Source organism: Amphibalanus amphitrite, unplaced genomic scaffold (assembly GCF_019059575.1).
Source record: "Amphibalanus amphitrite isolate SeventyFive unplaced genomic scaffold, NRLGWU_Aamphi_draft 000078F_arrow, whole genome shotgun sequence".
NCBI lineage: Eukaryota > Metazoa > Arthropoda > Thecostraca > Balanomorpha > Balanidae > Amphibalanus > Amphibalanus amphitrite.
In genome coordinates, this window is record NW_024881574.1 from 585,183 (window position 1) to 602,927 (window position 17,745).

The following is a 17,745-nucleotide window of genomic DNA, read 5'->3' on the forward strand; positions in this document are numbered from 1 at the left end:
ACGTCCTCACCGTCATGCGCGGGGGCTTATGCAAATCCTCGGCTCATTCATCTGCGAGACGCAGTTTGCCGTGCTGGGCAGGAATTTATTGGCACCCATGCGTCTGCGTATCTGCAGATCTTGCGTGGAGACCTTAGATGAAGAGAGGAGTGTTCGTTGGTTTGTCAGGCAGCGATTTTATTATGCATTTGGTTATTGCGTAACGCTTTGCCTGATTGATTGGTGCACAGGATAAGCATTAAGCAGTCCATGCGTGTATACGATTTTAGAATGTGTTATGTGATGTACTGCCTTTATTAGGATATCGTTTTATTCCGATGGCTCTCAAAATCTTCATGGCTATAGGTGCTCATAATTGGTGAATAGCGAACACTGAAAAGATGTGTCACAACCGTGACTTCAGCGATGTTGAACGGCGTCTTCCCCCAATATCCAAATATCAAATCCACAGTCACATGAGGAAGTCCCGCGTTCATGGACCTTGATACGGACGATGCCTCCAGTGACCATTCGGGCGCATCGCCATCCAGGTGGTCGACAGGTGCTCCACCATCTCTGACATGATGATGACAGATGAGCTGTCATTGACGACTGACGTGACAGGAGCGCTGCCGAACTCTGACCGACCGTCAACGTCTGCCACACGTGTGTCATGAAGTTCAAACATCACAGCGGGGTACATAGTGAACGTGCATCGACGTCCGACCTCGTGCTCATGTGCACAGGTGCTAAGTGAATCGCCTTAGGGCAGAGACATCCGCCATGTGCTTCCGTCACGCATGTGTTTGCAGTGTCCTACGACGTAAGACCTGCTGTGGGGCTCCGAACCTCTGCCGTTAGACACTCTAGCCACATGTGAGGCTAGACCTTCGTCTGGCACCTGTGGTGTCGCTCGTCTGTCCACTTGCCAAGGACGTGGTTGCTGATTCAGAGACCCCAGCTGGCTCGCTGCTAAAAACACTCGGCTGCGATGTAGTTATACCTATGCAGCTGCAGCTGTGTCGTATTGCTAGGCTTGGTGTGTATGAAATAATATTTTCGGAGTTTCTTGAGTGATATATATTGAAAAATTGATAGCAAATATTTCGATACTCGTAGTGGTACCTTTTTCAATGCGAGTGATGCACAGTGCGAGCTTTGTTAAGCACAACAAAATAACACAATTCCCATGCAATCGGTGGAGCTGGGTCCTCCAGTGCAGATAAAATAACCTATACGATACCGCCTTCCTAAGAACTTATACAATATCGCTGTCTATCACGGAATTTTAATTAAATATTTAGACAATCAGCGCTAATTTAACAAAAAGAGCGTCACTTCAGTTACAGGTAAGTCACACTTACACAAGGTGACCCCCCCCCCCTCGCGTGTTCGTTCAGCGTGCCAACCATTATTTTTTTAGCACAATGTCCCATATTGGACTCAGCTGGACGCCACCGCTGTCGAGATTCATTGACGGGCGCAGCTGTCGGATCTCGATGGCCTCCCTGATTTTACGTTTTTTCCAGTGGCGTTCGATGGCTAGGGTTCTCGCCTCGAACGGGTTCAAGTCACCGCCACAGGTACAAAAGTGTCTGGCCGTCGCTGACGTATCGCAGCGTCCGTGCTTGATATCGGCGGTGTGCTCCTTCAATCTGTCCTGTTTTGGTCGCCCTGACTCTCCGATATAGCTGGAGCCGCACGAGCACTTTATCTCATATACGGCCCCTTTCTTCTTGCTCTGCTCCACGGGATCTTTGAGCAAGAAGAAAGCTCCACGGGATCTTTGAGCAAGAAGAAAGGGGCCGTATATGAGATAAAGTGCTCGTGCGGCTCCAGCTATATCGGAGAGTCAGGGCGACCAAAACAGGACAGATTGAAGGAGCACACCGCCGATATCAAGCACGGACGCTGCGATACGTCAGCGACGGCCAGACACTTTTGTACCTGTGGCGGTGACTTGAACCCGTTCGAGGCGAGAACCCTAGCCATCGAACGCCACTGGAAAAAACGTAAAATCAGGGAGGCCATCGAGATCCGACAGCTGCGCCCGTCAATGAATCTCGACAGCGGTGGCGTCCAGCTGAGTCCAATATGGGACATTGTGCTAAAAAAATAGTGGTTGGCACGCTGAACGAACACGCGAGGGGGGGGGGTCACCTTGTGTAAGTGTGACTTACCTGTAACTGAAGTGACGCTCTTTTTGTTAAATTAGCGCTGATTGACTAAATATTTAATTAAAATTCCGTGATAGACAGCGATATTGTATAAGTTCTTAGGAAGGCGGTATCGTATAGGTTATTTTATCTGCACTGGAGGACCCATGGCACACCGATTGCATGGGAATTGTGTTATTTTGTTGTGCTTAACAAAGCTCGCACTGTGCATCACTCGCATTGAAAAAGGTACCACTACGAGTATCGAAATATTTGCTATCAATTTTTCAATATATATCACTCAAGAAACTCCGAAAATATTATTTCATATTCATTATAACTTGAGGAAAAGGTAACACGACTCTTAAGTCATACAGGCTTGGTGTGGTCGACAACGTCCTAAGAGAACACTCGCCAGTGATACATAGCGGCAATGCATTCAGCTCCTGACTGGCGACGCAGCCACCTGCTGGTATAATGCCTAGCCTCGGGGGTCAAGAAGCTGAGATCGCGTGCCTTCACGTGCGACCTTCCTGGGGCCTGCCCGTCCTCCGTGTGGCTTGGGTTCCACGCGCCTCGAGCTGTGTCCTGAGGCACCGAGCTGAATTCAATAGCTCTGAGCTCGTGATGATGGGTGCAATGAAGCTCGTCTACCGGGGACCAACATATTGACTGAGGCTGGTGATTGTGAAATCAGCTCACACGATCGCAATGACTCGACAAAAGAGACTGAATTGCGCTGAAATGGTGATATAATCGTTGCTCATGACTTTTAAATTTGATTTATGATACAGCAGTCGCGATTACGTGGTTTCCAGGCAAATATTATTTGACGGTTCAGCGAGGATCACATAGCGCAGCACTGGCCGTTACATGCTGCTGTTGTCATGTGGCTGTGCCAATGTGCCATGCATCAAAATGCCAAACATGACAGATCACACTTTACATACGTGATCAGTGGCAATGCCATACGTGGGATCGGGATGGATAGTTGTTGCTGTTCATGCTTATCTAGTGTTATGCTGAAGCCACGTAGAGGCGGGGACAGAGTATCGCGGGCGTTGGAAATTGTCGTTCAAAGCTTTTGACAACTGTTTTGTATTTTAGGGAAGTTTCGTACTTAAGCGATACGCAAGCTGCCATATCTTGACCTCGACCTCTCGTGTTTTCCAGACTGGATGACCCTGCCACGATGAGCAGCGGCCGGACTGGGTCCAGTCAGACTAGTCTGACCTCACAGTCTGACGCCGTCGGCACAGTGGGCTCGCCGGAGAAGGAGCGACCTACCTTGCGGGTACACCTGCCCTCCGGCTGTCAGGTGGTCAAATACTCGGAGAATACCGATGTCAAGGTGAGTTTGATATGGGGATCGGGAATGGTGAATATGAATTGATTTAAAAGGGCGCTAAGATGCGATTACATAGATGTTTATGTGTAGTGAGGTGTTTGGAAAGGTTGGGGAAATGAAACAAAACTTTTACGCGTACATGTAAGAACAATTAATTGGTGCCCTTGAAAGCATATAAAATTTACATATGTTAATTATTCCCTGCGTTATAGGACCGCCATGACATTGTCAACATTTCAGAGTTTTCAGTTTGAAAGTTTCCCTCGTTAGATGTTACCGCTAAACGTATTACGGAATCGTCGTTACGTGTATGACGCATTACCTTCTGAGACATTCATTCATCAACATTACCGGGGTCATCCGCCATGGAGCACGCATAATGGCCGTATTAAACGCTAAACGTATCTGCATCTCGTTACTTTTGACGTTTGGCGGCGCGGTTTGTGGCGCTGGCAGCCGTCGGCGGCCGCTTCAAAAGGATCTCAGTCATCACTAGGAACGCTAAAGCCGGGAATCATCCATTATGACGGATATGGTGCCTGGGTCGGCTCGCTGGGTCAGCAGACTGGGCGCTCCGGCCCGTGAGAGAGGTCATCGACCCACGAGACTGGGGAGATGGCGCATAGATAGGCCGCACCTGGGTCCATCATCCACTGGGGTTCGAGTCGATGTTTTGTCTTTCAACTGGGGACAGGGGAGAGATGATCGACAAGATAGCGCACGGCCCTCGGTGATCAATGATGCTGAGAGACGATTTCTTTGAAAACGGTCCGCGACTTTGTATATTTGTGGATTTTATCCAACACGTATCATATCATGGAGGAACGACTCTTTGTTGTTTAGTTACAATGCTTCTATAGGAATATATCTGTGATGTCTTTATAACTTAATATCCTTTTTGAGATGCAAATAATAATTCAGATATCTTCAGCAATTTTTTGTTTGGGAGTTAGACGGAGCATAAACGTACCGAAATTGATATCGAGCAATCCAAACTAGTACTATGCAAGTTCAAAGTCTCATGGGAGCCACGTTTTCTATCATGAACGTGCATTCAGTGTGTGAATGGGGAAGGGGATGCATGCCGGCCCTACACCGCCAGACGAGGCCGTCCCATTGAGTGGACACCGGCCGTCCCGGGGAGTCGTCTGTGTATAACACCCCGCGTGTCACCACTCTGTCATGACCGTGAACCTAAACACGATGACCGTTGAACAGTCTACATAAACAGAGCTTCAGCCGCGGCCAGCTGAGCTGGTGGTGCCCTGAACGGGAGCCAACAGAACCCTTCCCGGGTCGGGAGGACTGGCGGCAGCATTTAGTAGCCCAAAGAGCGCTGCGGTATGATGGTGCCGGGATGAAGTATGTACAGTCTGTCTTAAAAGTACCGCGCAAAGTGGCGGTGGATCCATCAAGCCTGACCGAGAAAGGGCATGTTTTAATTAAAAAGTCACCGACCAATTGACCTAGGGAATGGATAAGGATGTCAGTTGCTTCAGTGACCCAAATTTAGCAGGCCCTTGCTCAGTCAGGCTCGATGGATCCACCGTCACTTTGCGCGGTACTTTTAAGACAGACTGTACAATGCGGCCCGGTTTGGCAGAGGCGTGCCGCAAGGTCGCGTTGTTTGCGTCGTGATCGTTGCGGCGTGGAATGCAGACAGGCATCGGCGGCTGCATGTGTTTTCGGTTGGCGTGTGTGGGGTGCGTGACATCCGTTATGAAACGGTATTTTTGTGTTTAGTTTTTGTATGTTGGTGGCGTTAAAATTGAGGCCTTTGTTTGTAAAAAGTGTCATGCTGCGGGCAAAAGACTTTGAGTAGACGACTGTTTTGTGTGTCTCGTGATTAGGACATGACATTCGTGGTCAGATGGTATTTCAATACATGATATCTTACATTCCGTCGATGCACGAACTTTTTGCATTCCTGGAATGCACTGTCTGTCTAAAGGCAGACATTATCCTGGGTACGCATTACTTTTACGATTGAATACGATAATTATAAACCACCCATAACAATAAGTCGATATATTTTACCTAGCATCCTAGCAAAACATAGCTCAGGCCACACGCCATCGAAGTCACGAGCGACTCCCTTCTATTATCGCATTATCAAGTTCGATCATCCATGAGACTTGATCACCCACCACCTGTCCTTGGCGTCGCACCTGCCTATAGCGACCTCACTCGCCCACACTGAACTGTTCTTCCCCATCCTTCCACCTGGCCTTCTGTCTGTCTGTCTGCCACGTCTGGCTGTCTCTCCTATGTAACGGCCGATGGAACGCGGCCACTGAGCCGTGTCAGTAGCCGGGGGTCCCTGCAGGGCCGACCACCGCCGGACACGGTATGGATGGAGCTTCGTTGTCGCACTCAGACCGTTTCCGGCCATGGCGGCACCACGCCCGCCTAGTCGAGTCCGGCGCCGTTACGCTGCTGATTCGACGTCCTTCCGGTGGCGAGCGGTCAGTGGTCTGGGGTTGGCGCCGCGGTCAACGGTTAGCGGTAAGCGGTCAACGGTCAATGCTCAGTGGTAAGAAGTCAGAGTGGCGAAAAGGTAGTGGTTAGTAGTCGGTCGCGGACTTCCGTGAAGTCCTTCTCGCTTATTTCATCGCTTGACTTATGCCAAGACGAACAGCTAAACCAGTGGATCTCAAAGCTACGCTATTTTGCATAATTTTAGCGTCTCCAGCTGTTCTTGATTATGTGGTTTACCCGTTATCCTACCCACTCACCGGTCTGGTCTGCTCTGCATACTCATGAGCCCTAATTAGCGATAGGGCTGTGTGTACTTCGCTGCAGTACCGCTGCTCGAGACTCGGCAAGATGATTTCTAGGAGTTACACCCTCCTATGCCAGTCTGCTCCACTCCCCAACTAACTACAGTTTTGTGCTGCTCTTCAGCTGCACCCCCCCCCCGCAGTCCGGTCTGCCACGCTGCTGCAACATGGGGTGGGTGCGTCAGACGAGGCTTTCCGTGAGAAAGGTGAATGCCCGAGCTGCGAGGCGTGCTTTACAGAGCTGACCTCTGACCATCCTAACGGGAGTCGCAGCTATGGATCTTGGACCGCTGGTGATTCCTTTAAAAATGTCGTAGGAGTTAGAAAGTGGGGATGATAAAGCGATAGAGGTTTGTCATTGTGGTGATTTTTACGCTTCGATCAGTTAACAGTTGGCACGTTTTGGCAGAAAGGTTCCCCATAATACATGGCCTCCGACTTGGAACCAATGTCAGCTGTCATGTCCAACGCTGGCTTTTTGTGTCGCTGAGCGCGCTGATTCTATTAGGGCACGTCACTCCGCTGCCCTTCCTGACGCAGGCTTGAGTTCATGTCTGGCTTCCTGGGAGACACTTTTGTCTCTGCTGATGTGTCGGTGACCCCATCCTCTGCCACCTTTGCTGGGCTCAGATGACTGTAGACAGACACTTTGTCTCCGCTGCTGTCTGTCGGTGACCCCATACTGTGCCGCCTTTGACCTTTTCTCGGGTCAGGTGATTACGGACAGGCACAGCTGACCTGATCGGGGTGTCAGACTCAACGTTCGACTGTTGCTAAGCGGGTTTGGTCAGTTCAGTGGACGGCTGTCGTCAAGGGGTTGGCTGAGTGACGTCCGTCCGGCTCTGAGGGAATGGATTTTACGAGAGCTTATCATGGCCTGTCGCTGATGCCTGCAGTCTCTGGGGATTCATGATTGACAAGGACGTGCCATGGATGGCTGGTCGAAGGTGTGAGCCTAGCCATAGGTTGGTTTGTTTTGCTCAATTTTGTAACCTCAGGAAATGTAGAAATATGATCAAGAAGCGTGCTGTCTGCATATCAAGTTGACAGCGAATGGATGAAATGTTGATATCAATTCATGTTCGGAGTATTTTGCAATGTAGATAGCAGCATAATGTTTAAGCATAGCAATAGACGTTGCACAAATTGGAAACGCCTGGTGACCAAAAACAGTCCGAATTCAGGCTGTGCCACACCCCTGCGTCGCATGAATGCCAAACTGCCTCGGGCGACAACACCCTTCTATGCAGAGCTCCACTGGCAAAAAAGGGCGGTGACCGCGGTACGTGAAGTTATGCCGCGCCGGGCCGGTGGGGACTGGCGCCACTAGTGCTATGTGGTCGCGTTTTGATCAGCAGGGGTCACAGGTGAGCTGTGTCGACTGCTGACCCGCTGAGTCGATGAGTCGCTAGGACGTCGGCCAGCTGAGTCATCGAGTCACAGAGTCGCTAAGTTGCTGAGTCACTGAGTCGTGGAGCTGCTGAGTCGTGGAGCTGGCAGGTGAAACTGGACGCGTGCCCTGATGGTGGCGAGCGGGGCACTGGAAAGCGCGGCTGTTTCCGGTTGAAAGGGCTGGAGGCGTGCGACAGGTCAAAGATCGCAACAGAGGTTACGAGTAGGGTCACACCAGAGGTCATTTGCGGTCCGAGGTAGAGAGATTAGGCTAATTCGCGGTACATGGTGCAAAAGGCTGGGAGGTATGGCATGGCTCTGTAGGTTTCTCCTTTCACATGATTGAGTTTCACTCTCGGGCGGATTTCAACAATGCTCGATAGAAAATGGTTGACCTGTTCGAAGACAATAGGGCATTCGCGGGCTCCACGCACGAATTGTCGTGGAAACGAGATATTGCAATCCTAAGTGCCCATGGCGAAGTGGGACACATTCAACCAGGTGTAATGGATTCATGATCGGATGCGCATAGTGGATTCACGTTCTTTGACCCAGAATAGGTATGTACCTGACTTGAAAAAAAAAATACTTTACCGTTTCCAGACTGTCTCTTCCGTATCATTTATTTATAATACTCGTACATTAACGCACAAATACTTCCTTGTCTATGCAAGTCATAAGTCATTTGAGAAACACATCTCGAAAACACGACCCTCCGACTATCGACTTGCTAACATGGACCACACACACATTCGTGGCTATTTCGTAATGTGCCCGCCCAAACAGCTGTTGCCCATCAACGGCCCATTCGGCACCAGGTGGTGACCTTTCTGACCTTTCTGTGCCCCGTCCTCCCCCGGCCCGTCTGGCACGTGTTCATTTTCCGAGTGGATTGTCACATCTCGGCATCTCATTACTCGGGAGTGAGAAGACTGGGGAGAATTAGCGATTGGCTAAAGAGGGCTCAGATGGCGCATGCTTCAGATGAGATGAGGGGTGCAAGGGCAGAAAAGGTGCTGTGTTAGAATGACGGTATTAGTCCCTGAGAGGGTTTCGGTTGAGGACGCCCGCAGGGGGTTGTAGAGACAGAGTTTGTAGAGTTATTGTTATCCCTCGCCCATGTAGGGGGGGGGGGGGTTGGTGCACCCCCCCCTGAGGTTTTTCTTAGCTACACGCCGAACCGTTTCAGATAGCCTGCTCAAATTTTCAGTACCCTTTGGGGCATCCTTTGCGCAACTTTTGGTAATTTTTTTTTTGTCAAGGTCATGTCAGGTCACGGAGTTATGACGTCATAAAGGGAACAACCTCCGGCCAGATTTACGCTAAATTGGAGATTGCTTCACATTGGTATAAATGCCGACTGACCTGACACACTGAAGGATTGTTTTAGAAGCATAACTGGCTGATTTGACATTGGCACAATGTCCGTTGACCTTTTCAAGGTTACTAAAGGTCAAGGTCAGGTCAGTGACCTCGGTTGACCTGTAATGACTTCTTGCACTTGTATGCCTTTTCGGGGTATTTTGATGCCCTGAATTCGAATTTGCTATCCATTTCAGGCATCGTCGGTTGTTTCTTGTAGTTCATTTTGGGTCAGGGTCAGGTCAGTGACGTCACACGCCTGACGTGACCCAATGCACAAATGACCTTGCAGACTTCCGATGCTCCCAACGCATCATTTTTAGAGTTATGACATCGAAATACACACCAAACGATAGAGAATTGATCAAGGATCACGATAGTGAAGGTTTCAAGTCGACATCTATTACCGTTTTGCCGCAATCGGTGCGGAAATCTGAAAAAGTTAGATTTTTCCGAAAATTTGACCTTTGACCGGTCATAAGTAGGTCAAATGTTGACCTAGGACCAAAAAATATACCACCAATCGCGAGATCTCGTTGAGAGCAATCCGTTGGTCTTTTCCGCTAAGCTCTACGACGCTTCGTTTTCAAACGCCAGGGGGGGGGTCGCACCAACCCCCCCCCCCCTGCATGGGCGAAGGTGGCAAAACACCGTTTACGGGCGAGGGTTATAGTAGTATCAAGAGAACATCTAATCATATAGCACATTCTGTAGAACATTTATGTTTGTTAGCTCGTCTTCTATATCTGTTGGTCCCTCCCCGCTCTGACGGCTCTTCCCTACACCTCCTGCCGATCCCTCCCTGCGCCGCTCTAGTTTCTTGCCCCCATCCACGCCGCCCCGTCTGGCAGTGGTTACTGTGTGCCGTTTGGCCGCACTGCCAGCGGCGGTGATTGGACCCGTTCGGACCTACCAAGAGGGCTGAGAAGATGGGATGGGACTGATTGGCACCCGATCTACCGACCGCCATGGCGACTGTGAGTTGCTTTATATGCTTACCTACCTATACCTCTTCCAATTTGTCGCACGGTCCCATGAAGAGAGGTGCCTGAACGTTCATAGTGCGTGGGACTCGACGGAAGTTATTTGCTGGAAGCGGTTGTTCTCCATTTTTACCTGTCGTCTGAATTGCGCTGCCGCCAGCAGCTAGGTGTGTGAATTGTTCTGCCCGCCCCATTGTATGCTGTGGTTCAGGCCTGGGTTGCCAGGCGGCTGAGTTCTTCCGGGTTATAATTCACCCAGTGACGTCAGCTAGTGATTTTTGTTATGATATCAGTGTCCTCTTGATGAACTGTGCTTGCAATAGGACCAGCCTAACGCAGGCGTGCTGGCAATGATGTCTGCTGAGTGAATTGCGGGTGTGCCCACACGCTGCAGTTGATGTAAAGTCGTAATGTTTACGTGACGTCATTAGAGTAGCTATTACATGATCAATTTATTAACCCTGAGTCATACTGGTGCTCAATTCTTATGATCTGTTGCGTTGGCGTTGGGGCCTGCGTGAGCATTTGGATCCAATAGGAATGCGGAAGACTGCATGATTTATTGAAATGGGGACATATGGGAAGCAATACGGGAGGTTCGAATTGAATAATGCACTTGATTTTGTAATCCTGTAATGATACATCACTAATTTCATGGTTACTTCGGCTGTCTACGCATTCACTATTCAATCTTTTAAGATACGAATAACATGAATAACACGCCATTTTGCCGACAAAATATTACCATCCCCCTATGTACAGCGTGTGCACTTGCATAGAACGGCATATCTAACCGCGATCATTTTCTCTTTTTCGCAGTATGTGATCGACCTTCTGGTGACCCACGACAGTCCCGGGCCGCGGGCCTACCAATCTCTGTTTGCGCTGAGGATGGTCAACACACGTTCCCGAGAGGTGGTCTGGCTACACCAGGACACCTCCATGTTCGAGGTATGTCCGTCTATGTTTGAGGTGTTTGTGTCCATGTTTGAGGTATATTTGTCTATTTTCGATGTCTATGTGCGATCGTCCATGTTCGCGGTCCAGGGTAGGCAGTTTTGACTTCTGACCGCATTGTTTTGCTATTCATGGGAAGGTTTTGCTTGAGAGATCGATATCCCTGGCTCTACCCTGGAACTTTTACTTTTGTCGCCCATAAACTTTCACGTCCTTTGTTTCGTGACTTAACGCAGATCGATTACAGACAGCACGCGTGTGTAATTTGCACCTAGTGCGTGTCTTTTCAGGACACGACCGTGACGAATTTTACATGCTCGCCCCTTTATTATCTTATCTGACATCGCAAACTGCACTTCACCACATACATTTCTTATCTTCCTGATGAGCGCACATGTGTGGTGTCGATGTTTTACGTGGATCGCTGGAGTCGCTGGCGGCTCATTTGATCTCGCTTGGTCCCCTTTGACCTCACGTGACCTGTGACCTCTGGGTGACCTCCAACAGGTGATGGAGCGCCTCGACAATGACCCTGCCAGCTGGAGGTTTGAGTTGCGTGTGCGGTACCTCCCAGCAGATCTGCACACACTCTGCGAAAAGGACAGGGACACCTTTCTCTTCTATTTCGAGCAGGTATGTCGAGCAGGGTGAGGCGTGGCTCTGAGGAAAGTGAACGGAATAAAAGACATTCCTGGAGTCGTCAGATGTTGTGTTTGGCTTCCATTTAAGAACTTACTAGTATGGAAGAATGCCTACTGCGTTTGGCTTCCATTTAAAAACTTACTAGTATGGAAGAATGCCTACTGCGTAGTTAGGATTGTAAGCTGTGTTGCAGTCACATATTGGTAAGAGATAAAATCAAATTAGTGCATTGGGCTATCTTTGTGGTGTGGGTGCCTTTTCATTTGTGCCCTGCCTGATTTGCTGTCCTTTATTACACATCTTTTGCGTTCATTCTGTCAACTTCCACCGGCAATATTATATATGACATTGCGTGGTGTTCGATATAATTGCTTAGCTTAAGTGATATTGGCATAGGTATTTCTTTTCAAACGAGAGGTTATAGCATCTTTCCCAGCAATCCTGTTGAAGGACGTTTTGTTTTATTTTATCTACGCCATGTTCAATTGAATTTCTCCTCAATATTTCCCCATTCCTCAGCATATTGGTCCGCGATTGAAGTGCTGTTTGTCGTAACATGAAGTATGGTGAATGGCTGATACAGCGGTATTTAGGTTAATGACTCTCCATAGTTTTGAATCTCGTGTAGACCTGACAGCAATAAATTAAGAATTATGTTGTTTTCACCTCATAAAACCTTTTTACAGAGTGTTTCACAGAGGTTTTAATGTTGTTGGGCGGCTGTGCCTAATGGAAGGTAATTCGTTTTGGGACTGTTACCTGTTCATCGGAGGTTATAAACACCGGTCAGGCACTTAATCCCAAGTACTTCTAGAGATTCCTTCTAAAGTCACCATTTCCGGTTTTACTTTCGTATTTTAGCGTGCTTTTCTTTGGCTGTTTGTCGTTAGACTTGTTCTCTGCTATATACGTAATGACGCGAACAAAACTGTTATCAAATTTCATATCATCTTTGCTCCGCTGTTTCTATATAGCATAAATCAATCCAACATAGGTAGTAGACTTGCTTTCTAGAATCTCTATCTAGAATCTCTAGATTTGCTTTGTATAATGCAGGCTGCGGAGCAATCTAGCTTGCTTTTACTTATTCAAACGGTAGGTTTTGTGCAAGCTCTCCTGCGGTTTCAATGAGGCTGCATTAGTTGACAATTGAGGTCGGCATAGATTGCTATACCGGTTACAAGGTGGATTGGGTCTAATGTATGCGCCCGTTGAAAGGTCAGTGTTGACCAGTGGTTACGGCCCATGGTATGAAATTATCCCAATCCGCTGGTCGGTTGATACGATCGACTGTTAATCAGGTCAGCTGGAGATAGCGTGGTTATGGTTTCGGAGCCTACTGGCCAATTTTAAGCTGGAACTTTATTTGCATGGCCTGCAAAATGATCGCATCGTACTTGTACTGTACTGAGTGTAGAGAAGAAAGTATGTGATTATTTTATATAAAGTTGTTATTAGCTTGTTAATTAAATCATTATCAGCTACAGTACATCCACTCTACCACGTCATTGCTTGCCACCAACTCCCTAACCAGTTGGCCACCGGACATGTTGCAATATGGCGAGGATCGTGAACCATATTATTAAGAGCACCGGTCCCTCATTATATACGGCACCGGAGATTGCACCCTTCTGGATCACGGCATCCGTTGACCGGACTCATGCCAGGCTGGGAACCCGGATACCGTTAGAAAGTCCGGGGTCATGGTGGCCTGGGTGTGGTCACTGCGGGTCTCCAAAGGTCACTGCCACGTCGTGGTCTGGTGTGTGGAAGGCAGCAGTTATAGCTGTGACCTTATCAGTAACATCTTTTTGTTATAAAATTACCAGTTTCCACGTTGTGCTTAGATAAGGAAATGTCTGTTTTAGAATCTGGTATTAGATTAGATGTTATATTGGATTATAGTTTTCTTGGGTGAACTCACTTCCTTGTTCTCTGCTCGAAGTGTATTTTCCCGTTGTATCTCTCCGGCACATCTAACATTGCTGATCTGCTCTGTTTCTCTGCCTCGCTCACAAAAAGACGCACAGTCGAGTACAACAACCATTATCGCTCTGTGACGGACGGCTGCAGAGCGTAGCAGGAATCGTTTGTTGTCTTTTTAGGCGGGCTAACATGTGCTGAGCCTGCGGGGTAGCGTGGTGGGCCCAGAACGCATCCCTGGTGTACACTCGGATTCACTGCAAGATTGGTGGAAGGGTGCCGGGATCTAGACACAGCTGCTGTTGTGAACCATCGGTTTTGCTTTTCTTTGTGCTGTTGTCTTGTGCTAGTTTCGCTTGGCAGCTTCACTGCTTCCTGGCGTTTGGTAGCAACAATCTCATTTAGCAGCGAGCAGTACTAAATGAGCTGGCTGGTGATAAAAGTTGATCAAAATTGATAACAAATCAGACAAAAAATAGTTTTAATCGAAGACTCGTTTGGTTTGTCATTATTGACTTTTTTCTCACTGTTCAGTATCTTGATTCTTTTTCTGCACACTGTAAATCATCACATTTTGTTTAGCCTATAAAATAACAGCCGTGCTTGCAGGTATCGCTGTAGCAGCATATTCATATGCCAAACTGTTCGTTCATAGCTGACACTTATCACTGTTTACTCCTCAGGTGCGGGACGACTACCTAAGCCAGGAGCGATGTTCCGTGGACCAGGAGACGGCTGTCCAGCTGGGCTGCCTCGACATCCGGCGCTTCTTCCGCGACCTCCCACCGAACGCCCTCGACAAGAAGTCCAACATCGAGTTCGTCGAGCAGGTGGTCGGCTGGACCAAGTTCCTTCCGCGCGCCGTCGTCGAGCGCACCAAGTCCAAGACACTGCGGAAGCAGGTGCAGCAGCAGTTCAAAAAGTGCTGCAACATGCGTGAAGTGGAGTGCATGTTCAAGTACCTGGACGTGCTGAAGGGCGTGGTGCGCTACGATCAAGAGCGGTTCGTCTGTACACTCGGGGTGAGTACCGGACGTTTTCTTTGCATGCTTGTTTGGGGAGATGGTACACTGACGTAGACATATGTCCAATTAGAAGATCGAAAAAGGACAAAGAGACTTTGCATGATAGACAAAGAGCTTTGTCAGCATAAATGCTGAAGTTCTAAGCGCATTAGCATCGCATTACGTTTGCTTTATTAGTGGTTTATCACGAAGAACAAAGAAACAATCATTGCAACAACTGTTCATATTACACCCAACTGTTTTTTATAGCCAATTTAGTTCCAAAACAATTAATAGATATATTTTTGACAGTTCAAAGATGTTTTCATCTTACTTCTTGGTATAAAAGGAAGCCAAAATTCAAATTAATGAATCCTAGGTTTTCTCTATATGAACAATAGCTCCTGTAAAGAAGCGTCGCGGTGGTTTCCAAGGACATTCTTCAGCGTCCGACCGGGATGAGACATTGGCCGTGCCATGCGGCCAGCAGTAGTGTTTTTGCTCTTCGGCACGTCGGTTTCGCTCGTTCGCATGCGTGACAGCGCTCTTCTGAGACTTTCGATACCGTTCGCTGAGAATACGAAGCAGCTCCATGCAGTATGTGGCGATGCTGTTGCCTTCATGATGCGACAGTAGCCCCATTGCGGCCCCGTTGACCATTGGAGACGCCTGTGCGACCATTTCTTGTCCGGTGATGTAGATTATATCAGTTCATGAATCCAGCGCCCCACATCGCTCCCATGAAATCAAACGGACGCAATGGTAGGTTACAGCTTGTCTCTGGCGTACGACCTTCAAATGTACACTAAACAAATACTAGTCCACATGAAGCCTAGCGACAGTTTCAGACGGTGTTCCGGCATCCTAACAAAACGAATAGTTTGTCTCTTGGAGATTATGAACCGTAAACAAAACCTTCCTATGTTGGGAATAATGAATATGGAAACAATGTTATAGCAATTTTATGTGATAGAAATTTTAGAAAAAAATGGAGCGGTCCTCACTCCTCATCCAATTTAGTCTAATTCTTAAGATGCCGACCTTATAATCGAGTGAGCGATTCCGTCCATGAAAGTTATACGTTACACTGCAATACATGTTCGACAGCATGACGTCACCACTGTTCTCCTATCTGGTTCCAAAACGCACATATGGAAATTATGGGGAAGAAATCACATGTTAACCCTCGCATGTGTAGGGGGGGGTCGGATGGACCCCCCCATGGTTTTTCGCGAATAACTCGCGTAAAAAGCGGCCGATCGCGACGAAACTTTCAGTACCCTCGCATTGATCAATTTTACACCTACCCTGAAAATTTCATGACCCTGACCCAAATGACCTTTGACCTGTGACCTCTTTTCCGAGACCATGTTTGGCCGGAATCGCGATTTCGCGTATGTCGGCTCGCACTAGCCGCGTGTTTGCAAGCTTTTCGTGGTTTCAAACGTTCAAACATGTGATTTGATGTTACTCCCGTGTGTGTCAAGGTCACCTGAAGGTCAGGTCAGGTCATTGACCTTTGGTGACCTCGGGTGACCTCGGTTCACTTTTTCGAGTTTTACATGTTTCTAGGCTAGTTTTTGGAGCTGAATTCGAATTTAGCAACCATTTGAACATTTACGAAGTAGTTTTGGTGACTTCGTAACATGTTACGAAGCTGTCAGAGGCGGTTGACACGTACTACGAATACCCGTCACGACGCCTACTGGTTGACCTGACCTGACCTGACCCGACCTGGTCTAAATGCTTCAAGACATCATCTGTGATCAAAACTAACACGATATTCGTGATCAGCACCCCGAAAAACCCCTTAGCAGCCACACTTGACGACTTTCTAACAGGTCCCGATTTTCCCGACTTTGGGTCATTGACCTGACCTGGAAGGTCAACCAATGACCTAGGACCTTAAAATTGGGTATCATCGGCTTCCTCTCGTCACGGGCAACACGCTCGTTTTTTCCGCGAAGCTCTAGCTCGATCAGGGGCCAAACGGCAAGGGGGGGTCCAACCGACCCCCCCCCCCCCTACACATTAGAAGCTGGCAAACGCCGCACACATGCGAGGGTTAAAATTAGTCGACGTTCGATTTTCTCAGGTTCAGTTTTTGCTCGTTTTGCCCGCTAAAACACGTGCTTGTTCGAAAAACATACTTGGAGCCAGCGTCCTTTTGAAAAAAAAACGAACTATAGTGTCCACCAGTGGCGGATCTAGGATTTGAGTTTAGGGGGGGCAAACATTGCGCCGCCAGGCAAGTCGGCGAGAATTTCAAACGTTCAGTCTTAGGAACAAAAAAAAAACGAGCTACCCCTATTTTTCTCCTCGGATTTCGGGAATTATTTTTTTTTACATTTTTGTCAGTCCGGCCAAGCCAGGGCAGCGCAAAAAAAATTGCAGCCACCCTGACTCCGGGAGATAGTTAGAGAATAGCTCACCGGCGCTATGGACGGTCCGTCCTCTACCTCCCGCATCACCTCGGCAAGACCTCGTCCGAAAGGTCCGCCCGCGCCGGTTCTCAAGGGCTTCTGTATCCAGAGACCGATAAGGGTCGCAGCAGCAGGTTCATGTGTAAATGCCCACGACCAAAGGCCACATCAGCGTACCTGCGATACTATACGCAGTCAGGGTTGCCACGTAGTTAAACGCAAGAATCTTGGTCTAAACGTATGAACAGTTGTTTCCGGTAATAGAAAATGAGATCAGTCGATTAAGAATCCCAACGAGAAATAGACGAAGAACAGCGCATTTGTTTTCGGTCCTGCATTTATTGATGCAATTACAATGAACATTCCTTAACTTTGGGACTAAACTTTGCGAGCTAGCAAAATTATACAACCAGTATAACGCCTTTTGGGGCGACTAACGGAGCGAGCGAGAGGGTGAGCCTTGCACGTGCGAAATTTCGAGGGGGTACCTCCAGCTGACTTGTGCACGGCACCCTACTAACCGGTCTCTAGCGATGTACCAAATTTGGGCACAATCGGCCCAGCCGTTCTCGAGATCTGGAAGCGGCACCCTGCACGTGCGCACGTGCAAAATGGGTCCCAACTGACTTGTGCACGGCACCCTACTAACCGGTCCCTAGCCATATGCCAAATTTGAGCGCCATCGGTCCAGCCGTTCTCGAGATCTGGAATCGACCCCTGCACGTGCGCACGTGCAGCAGCACCCCAACTCTGGCACATGGATATGCATTGCCTAGTGGGTGCCTACCTACATGCC

At 48.4% G+C, this 17,745-nt stretch overlaps 1 protein-coding gene across 4 annotated transcripts in view; it reads left to right on the forward strand.

The window, feature by feature from the left end:
* LOC122379444 (focal adhesion kinase 1-like) overlaps positions 1 to 17,745 on the forward strand; it is a 109,687-nt gene that overhangs the window by 60,647 nt on the left and 31,295 nt on the right. For all 4 annotated transcript variants that reach the window (XM_043361676.1, XM_043361675.1, XM_043361674.1 and 1 more), the window contains exons 2-5: positions 3,309 to 3,486; positions 10,820 to 10,951; positions 11,465 to 11,590; positions 14,206 to 14,544. In XM_043361676.1, coding sequence (XP_043217611.1) covers positions 3,309 to 3,486; positions 10,820 to 10,951; positions 11,465 to 11,590; positions 14,206 to 14,544 — 775 coding nt within the window. The remainder of the gene's footprint in view (positions 1 to 3,308; positions 3,487 to 10,819; positions 10,952 to 11,464; positions 11,591 to 14,205; positions 14,545 to 17,745) is intronic.